General features: G+C 28.3%; 1 protein-coding gene across 1 annotated transcript in view; it reads left to right on the top strand.

The window, feature by feature from the left end:
- Positions 1 to 4,795: 4,795 nt before the first annotated feature.
- Positions 4,796 to 11,369, top strand: part of LOC149554933 (beta-galactosidase 9-like) — a 100,385-nt gene continuing 93,811 nt past the window's right edge. The window contains exons 1-5 of the mRNA XM_089828943.1: positions 4,796 to 5,116; positions 5,382 to 5,477; positions 5,582 to 5,694; positions 7,768 to 7,834; positions 8,015 to 8,107. Coding sequence (XP_089685069.1) covers positions 4,952 to 5,116; positions 5,382 to 5,477; positions 5,582 to 5,694; positions 7,768 to 7,834; positions 8,015 to 8,107 — 534 coding nt within the window. The 5' untranslated portion in view covers positions 4,796 to 4,951. The remainder of the gene's footprint in view (positions 5,117 to 5,381; positions 5,478 to 5,581; positions 5,695 to 7,767; positions 7,835 to 8,014; positions 8,108 to 11,369) is intronic.

Raw genomic sequence — 11,369 nt, 5'->3', positions numbered from 1 at the left:
TGACCCATTCCATGATAACATAGGTTATATAATATAATATACTCTATGACCCCTTTAGACCCATTCGATGATAACATGTGAACTCCTAGGGGTCCTTGTAGGATATACTATGACCCCTTTTGACCCATTCCATGATACTATGAACTCTTTGCCACCCCTACTCTCTCTCACACTTCCTCTCTCTCTCATCCCCTACTCTCTCTCTCTCTCTCTCTCTCACACACACACACACACGCATTCCTATTCCCCCCTCTCTCTCCCTCTTCCACTCCCTCTCCCACTACCTACTCTCTCTCCCATCCCGTACTCTCTCTCTCCCCTCTCCCATCTCCTAGGGGTCCTAGGAGGATATACTATGACCCCTTTTGACCCATTCCATGATAACATAGGTTATATAATATAATATATCTTATAAACTATATATACAATAATTTGTAATTAGAAGAGAATTAAAAGACTATATATAGTAACATTGATTTATCTCATTTATAACAACCAAAGAGATACATAACTAACCAATAGAATTAAAATCACATGGATCATGCATGAGAGAATCTAGACCTCTCATTAAATTTTAATCCACACCCTCCAATTCCATGTCTTTAATTTTCACGAGCTTCGATGCCAAGGTATTGGGTATCCAATTACACTTGGTAATCACCAAGCCTATATAGTCAACTCTAAAAATGTGATTTTGCAACTTTTAGGTGACTTCCAAACTTCAAGGAGGTACCTAAAGACTTTTAATCTTGCTAAATTTAATGAAACAAAAAAGGTTTCTTGGAAGATGTTATCGATTTTCCAATGATATAATTGCTGTCAAAATATGAGTTTGATAAGTAATCATTACTTATTTTTAAATGAAGATACCTTTAAAGTTTTGTTCGACATATTGGTTAAAAAAAAAAACTATAACTTTCAAACTGTAAAACATTTTTGAAATCTGAAAGATGTGTCACACTCTACGCTTCACCTACTACAATGAAAAATAAATAAATTAAATATAACTTAATTTTTTGAATGAGTAAAGGTGGTCAAACACGAGCCTTTTTTCTAAAAATATTGTAGTAAAAAATTTATAATAATTTATTTTCTTGGAATAAAAAATACCCAAAAATATGCATCACATATGGCCATGAGTCAACTTCTTATATCTAGAATATTATGAAACAAAGTTATTATTTGATTGTGATTAAGGTGATCAGACATACACCTACTTCTTATTTTTGCCCTAAATTCTTTATGCTACTACATTCAAATACACATTTTTGACTAATCAAAATACATTATTTTTAGATAAGACCTAGTAGTTTAGAAACTACAATCAATTTTCTATAAATTCTATTCTTAGAATTTTTTTATATAAACTTCACAACTAGTTCAAAATTGCACATCAAGTTGTCATAAAATTGATTTGCTAATTTTATACTACCACTTAATGGTATAGTTTGACCCATAATGATCATGCGTATACCCTAATCAAGTATGTTGATTCAATAACCTTGAATCAACACAAAAGCCAAAAGAAAATCATGTAAGATAGAACCTCACATAATGGATGCTTATATTTTTTGTCTCAATGTAGGATTGAAGTGGAAGAAGAAATATTGAATGAATGTATGTAGATCTCCTCCTTTGATGGCCAACTCCTTTGTGTCTAAGAATCTAGGTCTTTGGAAGGAAATACATGCTTGATTGAATGAATGGATGATCACTTTCTTGAACTCCTTGAATGATTGTGCTTAGTTAATTTATTGTGAGAAAATGCTCGTGGAAATTTTAGATTGAATATGGATTATCAAATGAAGCGAGAAGCCCTCTTTTTATACCAATTTCAGGTATCAAAATCAAAAGTGTCGACTATACAAGTCATGATAAGGCCAAAACTTTACATTAGACATGGGGGCAATCAAAATTCACCTCGTTGGGTATTAGTCAAACTCAACCTATACCAAGTGTAGGCCAAGGTTGATCTATACCTAGAGGTACAATTATCAAGGCAAAACTCTTGAATCTGAGAAGCATTAAGAGGGCTAGGAGAAATAAGGTGAAATAAGGATTGAAATTAATCATAAATGCATTTAAATATTAAAGGGAAATGGATTTTTTGGTTTGAGGGATTGATAAATGAGAAATCATGCATAGAAATTAGGACCAACTTAGAGTTTTGTGCTAGATTGGAGGAAAATAGAGGACCTTGTTTTGAATTATATAAACAATTATTTTTGTAAAATGAGATCCTAATGTAAGAAACACTAAGGAGGGCTAAAATGGTCCTAAAAAGTATATTAAAGTAAACACTTACTTTTTAGAACTACTACACTAGAAATGACCATATTTCCAAAAATAACATTGGCTCAACTAATATTTTTCCTTCAATTTTAAAATTTTTTTTTTTAGCTTGCATACAATTTTATCAAAGGGTAAAAGCACAAACTTGTGTTTTCCTTTTGTAAAGGAAAAGACTAACAAAAGTATAATTGTTCACAATCAATGACATAGAATTGGTATTATTAGTTAGAATTAAAAAATAAAGCAAACTAATGAAATGTACATAGAAATGGATGAAGTTTAGGACTATAATTTTTTATAATTATTTGGAATAAGAATTGATATATTTTCTTAATTTTTATAGATAATTTTTTAGTTGCTAAAATATGCTAAAAATTAGGGGTCTAGTTCCCTTTGATCTCAGCCTTTGTTATAGATAACATATATAGTTAGAACAATTAAAAATAAAAATTGGCTTTAGACCTATATTTTCTCTTTTATAATGATTCAATTTTTAACTCACCTAAAATCAATAGTTTTTATCTCCTACCACATCTAAAAAAAAAAGAAATCTACTCTAACCAGAAGAAAAATTATACAGTCTAGAAGAGAACTCTCTCCTCTAGAATGTCATATAATAATTTTTTTAATACAATTTAATACATTTTTCTTTCTCAAAATCGACATATTTTCAAGTGTTAAATACATTCTTCTTTAATTTTTTAATTGCAATATAGTATATCTAATTAAAATACTATAAATTCTATATAAGAATATTCTTGACTTTGAGCTCTATAAAATGGTATTTATATGTTATTAAAAAAAATCATAAAAAATAGTAAGAGTTATTGAAAAATTAGTTTTTTAAAATAATTGTATTTTTTTAGTAATGGATACAAACTAGTATAAAACATACATTCAATAGACATTTTCAATTAGAAAAATGTGAGACTGTATATAACTTAGATAGAATGAATTTATTTAGATCATATGTTTGAACAAATTTGATATTTTGACAGAAATATTCAAATTTAGTCGTTCTATAAGCTTGAAAGGTAACACAACCTTGTACTTTTACCTAAATTAATTAATACAAATTTAAGTTTAACCAATAACATGAGAATATGCCCTTCATTACACAGTAAAATGAAGTAAATATACAAGCAACAAGAAAACATAAAGATAATTTTATACCCCATGTCCCAAACAATGCATTAGGAGAATTTTATTTATTTATCTACCCTATGTCTCCATAGACTATTTATGGGCGATTCCTCCTTAAATGTAAAAATTAATTCAATGAAACTTTTAAATGGGCGATTCCTCCTTAAATGTAAAAATTAATTCAGATGAAACTTTTAAATTAGGAAGAAATGATCAATTGAACTCTTTTTGTATTATTGTAGCCATTAAATGCCTTCACCAATTTTTTTCCTCTTCTTTTCATTTGTGTAAATTTTATTTTCCAAGATTTTACTTAGCTAAATTTTCATTGGGAGAATTTTATTTGAAACAAATTTTATTCAAAATTTTATTTGAAAATTTCATTTGATTTTTTTTTGCTTGCATTGGGACCACCAACACTTATAAAAATATGATTATTTATTTTATTCTAATAAATTAAGATAAGATAAGATAAGATAAGATAAATTTATTAATGTCCAATCAGAGAAACAAGGGTCTATGGGATTGAAATCTTAGAGAACAAGAAGCAAAGAACCATTAACATTAATATATTTGACAATTAATATATATAATATTTAAATAAAGTAAAAAATAATAATTATAGTCAAATATGTGCTACGAATATATAAATTCAAAGTAAAAATTATCTAACAAAATCATAAATAAAAAATATAAACAAAATAAAAAAATAAAATAGTTATTTATAATTTCATAGAATTCATTTATTTATTTGACAAGTAGAAAATATATTATTATTTTATTTATTTATTTGACAATTGAAAACTATGATATTTAAGTAAAATAGAAAAAAACTACCATTTTCAATTATACTAAAATATAAAATTGAAATTTATTTTATGAAAAATGAATTTTTTGAATTATTTTGAAATTACACATTTCATTTATAATAACCATATTATAATTTGACTTGTTGAAAAGAATACCTAATACTTATATATGTAAATACATTAAAAAAATATAAAATTTAGGTATTACATATGAATTCTCCAATATAGAATAAAGACACCACAAAATCATATAAATTAACAAAAAGAGTTGCAAATTCCTGTTGTAAAATGAACAGTGTGTACAAAATTCCATTAAAAAATCAGATAAAGTTACCACCTTAGATCTAAAAAAACAAAAAACACAAGCTTAAATTTTAATTGTAAAAAAACATTAGTTACAAAACTCTCTTGGATAAAAACCCAGATAAAGCTGGTTTTTAAACCGCCTAAATTTTCAAACTTTCATGCATGGCATCATTATCAGTACCCATAACAAGTTTATTCTACTTTTCGTTTTATATAACAAACTACAACGATTTGAATAAGAAGATATTCATTTAAGTGTATTCCATACCACTCTCATTGGTCTAATCTCCACATCTTGTTTGTGACTGATATTTCTGTGTAAAACACCGAATGCATCGTCCATTTTTGTTTCGGAGCTGAGATTACGATTCAGATCACCATTCCTGAGAGGGATATTTACAATGTATATACCACCAGTAGCAGCTGTGGGGATCTTCTGCCTCTGGTTCTCTTTAACTTATGTGGATGGATCTCAAGTAACATATGATGATACTTCTCTCTTCATTAATGGCGACAGAAAATTGCTGTTTTCTGGATCCATTCATTATGTACGAAGTTTTCCTGAGGTGGGTTTTTCTCTCCATCTGTAAAACATTTTTCATTATTTCTATCAAAATTTCAACTTTATCATGAATTTATGAACTACTATGAAAATGCAGTGTTGTTCCTTGAAGATGTTGTAAAACTTCTGATTTTAATTTTCAATTCTTTTGGGTTTGGATCACATATATTCATGCGCTTGTGTTGTAGACAAGTTTATTTCATTTCAGTACATATTGTTGTTGAGGATATATACAATGTATATATGTTTCTCCAATGTCTATACCACAGATGTGGCCTGGACTTATCGACAAGGCAAAAGAGGGTGGACTGGATTGCATTCAGACTTATGTATTCTGGAACATGCACGAGCCAAAACAAGGCCAGGTGAAATGTTGGATAAATTGTTTTGGGATATATATATATATATATATATATATATATATATGCACACAACTCCTTAATCTCTATATTGTGCTTTGTAATTGCAGTATAATTTTGAAGGGAGATTCGATCTGGTTAGATTTGTGAAGCTAGTACAAAGCAAAGGACTGTATGTGAATCTGAGGATTGGGCCATACATTAATGCAGAATGGAATTATGGGTAAGGACATTATATTTTCAGTTTTCCAAGGCTAAAAGCTTTATAACTTTATTAATTAGTGTAATAATGCAATCTCATTGAAAATTCTGCATTTCTCAAAATCTTTTGAATCTTACAACAGACTATTGTCTATATTAGACCACCATGTTTTCTGTTGAGATGTGCAAAGTAATCAATGAAAAAAAAATGAATATAAGGATTAAACCATATATTAATTTAGAATGGAATTACAAATAATTTATTATATTTTTAGTTCTCAACTTTAAAAAAATTATTAGTTTTATTAATCTAATATAATAATGTAATCTAATTGAACAATCTATATTTCTCAAAATCTTATATAATTTTATAATAATTTATTGGATGAGTCAATATTATCAAATATGATATTAGATCATTATATTTTTTTGTTGAGATGTCCAAATAGCCACAAAAATTAATACCTATATTTGAGCTCATAGATTTTAGGTCAAGTTATTAAATATGATGTCAAATATGCTTGATGGCTAAGCTTTTCTAGATCTAAAGAATACTTCTTATTTTCAATTATCTGTCTTTAAGATCAACACTAACAACTTAAAGTCAAAATTATTAGTCTAATATTGAATGTTTCATTATATTGAACCATAAATCAAGAAATACCATAACAAACTATTCAAATACATTCAGTTGTTGGATCCTCTCAACTAAAATGAGTTGGACAGATCATTTAGGCTGACTCAATACTTTCTTGCTATTGCATTATATCTTTCCTACTTGGATTATTGAATTTTCTTTTCTATTTGGATGTTCCAATCTATTGTAGAATTCATTTTGTTTATTTTCTATTGTTTCTTTGATAGAATAGTGTGATTGTTTACATCAAGAGTAATAGAAAACAACATAGAATCTGCAACAAGAACAACTTGAGTATCTATGCTATCATTTTTACCCCATAAATTATTGGGGTCTTGGGTAATATAAGTAAGAGACCGCCCTTCTTGTAAACTAGGAAAAATAAGTTAGCTTTGACTATTTAACACTTTTACCTAAGAGTCAAGTCTTCGTCTATAATATTTAAGTCATTTGCTTCTAAAATAAGTGAGATTGCCAATTAGACCACCCACCACCTCAATACCCTACACTTTACGTTGTTTTAATTTTACTACTTTATAATTGTTGTTGCTTCAAAACCTATTTTTAATCTTTAATAGAAAAACACTTATTACCCTTCACCAACATTATATGAATCCAAGATTGTGTTAAACAATATTTGCCTATATGAGAGTGTCTTACATGAAAATAAGATTATTTGAACACTAGTAAATTCTCATGAGAGATGGATTTTTGTGAATCATTATTCATGAAACATGGGTCAATGAGTTAAAAACTGCACAATTAAATCCAGATAGTAATATCATAATTTAACTTGATGTGGAAAATATCTCCTACTTATCAATTGATGAGCTTAGGGGGTTTTTTATGAATGGTTCATAAGACACAATGCTTGGCTAAGGAGAGTGGGTTTAATGCACTCAAGCTGGAGAAGTACTGGGATGGGTGACCTCATGGGAATTCCCACTACTTCAACTTGTGAGCAACATCATCTAGGTCCAACGAGTGTTAAGTGTTCTATTTATTCTCACAAGAGATGGATTTGTGCCAATCACTACTCATTAAACAAGGATAAATAAATTTGATTCAAAAACTACACAGTTAAATCCTACCAGTAATATCATAATTTGACTTACTGTAAAAATATCTCCTACTTATCAGTACTAATATTTGAAAACAATTCTCTATAACAAAACAATAGAATTAATAATAATTACTTCCTAACGTGATGTGCTGAATAGATCATTGACAAGTTTCAAAAGGAACAAAATATGTTTGAAGCTTGAAAACTACCCAAAAAAAAATTGGTATCCTACAGGTACCTGATTTCCATAAGAATATACGTATAACCTATTATTAACTAAAGAAATTCATAGAAATTAGTCTCAACAATATTTCTTATACTGGTGTACACATAACGATAAGTTTGAAGAGGAGCGTAGAATTTAAGATATGTACTGAATTTTAATCTTGTTACAGGGGAATACCATACTGGGTGCATGATATTCCGGACATAATTTTTCGCACAGATAATGAACCTTTCAAGGTAAAATTTTCATCACTCAATTTCAATGAATGAATTAAAGGTTTTTTATTTCATGAAAAATGGTGTAAATATTTTCTAATCACCAACTGAATAAAATGTGTGGTATGACTGCCATCTTAAACATTGATGAAAAATATAGATAGTCTTTTCTGAATCAATAAGGTGTTTCTTTTATTGCAGAAGGAAATGCAAAGATTCACAGAAAAAATAGTGAGTATGATGAAAGGAGAGAATCTGTATGCTTCGCAGGGAGGTCCCATCATCCTGCAACAGGTTCTTTCATCTCCACCATGTCTTTCCTTTTTCTTTTATGTGGATGAAACATTATTTTTTTCAATAGTTGACATGGACTTTTGAAGAAAAACAAATAATATTTAGTTAAAATATTTGGTCAATTTGGTTGATAGGAATTAATTGGAATGGACAAAAATGCTTAGTTTTGAAAATAAATGATTAAAAGTTGGTTTTGTTGTTGAATACAATCTAATTATCAAGGTAGACAGATAAATACTTTTTGTAGATAGATAAATGCTCTTTGCTTTTAAGGTTTTTTCCAACTTTGTACAATATATATATTTTTAAAGAAATTGATTGAGTCTCTTAAAATTTAACTTTGAGCACTTCAACTATGATCTAATGTGTAGGATTAAACCTACTTAGATAGTAATAATTTGAAATAGCATGTAGCAAACTTTTGTTCCCCTTCATCTTCTCTGTGTTCAAATTTTCTTGTAAAAACAATCTAGTATTTACAAACTTCTTTGGAGAGATTGTCACATAATTGAGGCCAAGTTCACCTAGGTCAACCCTAAAAAATAAGTTGACTTCACAATATGGAATAAAGATTGAAAGCCATTATTCTCAAACATGCAGGTTACCTATATCTTAACATGTTCTTTGTTCCTTCAAAAATTGAAGGGGAAGGTCTAATGATTTTTCTTTAATTGGTGGTATAGTTTGTGTGTATATTAATTGAACTTAATGTCTTTAATTAAAACAAATACAACATAAGTCATCACATAATGACTAGTAGCAAGAATACGAACTTTGAAATTTAAAATTGAAAGTTTTAATTTAAAAGTAAATTTCAAGGTATTCAAGATGACTAAATCTAACATAAGGAAGGATGCTATGGAATAAATCTTGATGAGATGGAAAATGTATAGGAATATGCTTACATATGAATGAGACAAAGTTATATATAAAAATGAAAATCTTATTGTAAATAGAAGTTGAATGGATGGGGACAAGTTTATGATCCAACCTTAGAGTAAGATGTCTATGTGTAATTTTGTTACTAGTCATTTTGCCAAAACAAGTCAAAAAATAAATGGAATATTTTCACTCACTTTAAGGTGCACACAAATCTAATGTGAGCATGTGTATGTCAAAGTGTGTGATATGTACTACATATATACACTCTTACACACATATATGTACATAAATATGTACACACATACACATACACATACATGTGCATGCATGCATACATACATACATATACAAAGATAGAGAGATAGATAGATATACTAAACCACCACAAAACCAAAATATTCACATACTCCAAAAGAATATTGTGTTTGTGTCAAATAATAGACAATAAGATTTGGTTTTATAACCACCCTCAAATACAAAGTAGTGAAAGGAAATCATTAACTAAGAAATATAAACAATAGAATAAATTATATTATATGTTTAACAAAATAAAAACATAAAAAATATCAGTAATTGCAATGATATTAATAAGTTCAATTGGATATACCACACAAGAGACTAAAAACACAACCAATGCACAAGATAAATTGAATATACCTTTTTCATAATAACATCCTTCTAAGTGTAACATAGGGGAAAATAAAGAAGAAAACATTCAAAGATAGGTGATAATAAGAATAAATAAGGAGGTGCATATGTACACAAGATCTCCTCAAAATGAAAAAAATAAATTCTAATGCTTCCCTTATAAGAGGACGAAACAAGAAAAGCTAAGTGAACCTTTTAAGAAAAGCTTTTCACCTCAAAAAGATCCAAAAGCTAGACACACTTGCTCCCTATGAATGCTTTGGTGAAGATTTATATATGACAGGTTCTCTATTTTAGGATAAAGGAGAAAACCAATAACCTTTTGAATCAACTTTATAATAAAATTTATGTAGAACTTGATGTGTTTGGTCAACTAATGATGGACCATGTTCTTCGATAGCTAGATTGATTTCTAATTGGACTTTAAAAGATGATCAATTTGTATTTCAAGAAATTAATAAAGATATTCTAAAGATAAATATCCTTAATAGTAGCATTAATAACCCTTTGATACATAGCCTCAATCAAATAGAGAGAACAACATGATGTTTCTTACCATACAAGTTATTGGGACTAGATCCAAGGTGAAAACTATAATAGGATATAGAGTTACAATCATCAAGACCTTCATATCAATGAAGTTCTATATATCCAATCAAATTTAAATGGGTATCTATTGCATAGTGAATCTTATGTTTGAGAGTTTCATGCACATAATGACTAACACAATTGTTTTCTTTCTGATGAAGCTCGTAAAGCTCCTAAATGGAGCATAAAACCATGTCAATAAACAATAAAATATCAAGGTGAGAATACGTCAAGTAGATAAGGCTACACATAATTTGGAAATACGAGGTAACATAAACTAAGGGAGTTGAAGACTTGCTTTGAGCTTGACTCCTAATATAATGGGAATTGGAGAAAGTTTACAATCAACTATATAAGTTGTGTAAGGAGATCAACAACATAATTAGGTAAAGTATAAGAGTGATCCAAGAATATGATTTAATAGTATTGATTCTATGCAATTAGTATAATGTGCACCCAAGTTAGTTATAGAAAATTTGTCATGCAAAGGAATCTTCATTTGTCAATGATGGATTCAATTCTCCCTATAACGATATTATCAAAGTAGAGAATAAAAAGAGAGCATATCTTTTGAGTTATACATTTAGATCAAAATGACATCATCAAGTAATCTAAAATAGAGTAAAATGAAGCCATAAAGAGACCCATGGTGGAGTAGATTTGTTCCAAGGATTTGGGATGTGGTTGCACAATTAGAATTTTTCAAAAATATAGACCATGAATTATTTATTTTTATTAGGAACTTACACCTCCTTTTATTAATTTTTGGGGAGGGAAAATGATTGTTTAGATTTTTTCTAAAGGATTGATAATAGATAATAGATGAGAAAAATTTCCATTGATTAAGGAGAAGATGAGGGGCCTTAATATAGTATCTCATTTATTTCTAAAACTGAGATAAGAAGGAATAAATGTAAATTGAATAATAAAATATTAGTTAACCTAATTGTGTATGTGTATATATTATACATACCCACATACACATTATGTTATGACCCACACTTGATATGTAAAATATAATCAAGTATAAAACCACTTGATCAAAAATAAGTTTAAACATGTAATTATTATTTTTCTTTACTCAAAATCTTATTTTTTAATTTTTTAAAATTATTGTTCAAATTATAATTCATCAAATATTTAA

Source organism: Cupressus sempervirens, chromosome 5, assembly GCF_028749045.1.
Source record: "Cupressus sempervirens isolate cs-2001-9-10 chromosome 5, ASM2874904v1, whole genome shotgun sequence".
NCBI classification, from domain to species: domain Eukaryota; kingdom Viridiplantae; phylum Streptophyta; class Pinopsida; order Cupressales; family Cupressaceae; genus Cupressus; species Cupressus sempervirens.
Note: the sequence above shows the minus strand (reverse complement) of the source record. Positions and strands in the feature narration are given on the sequence as shown.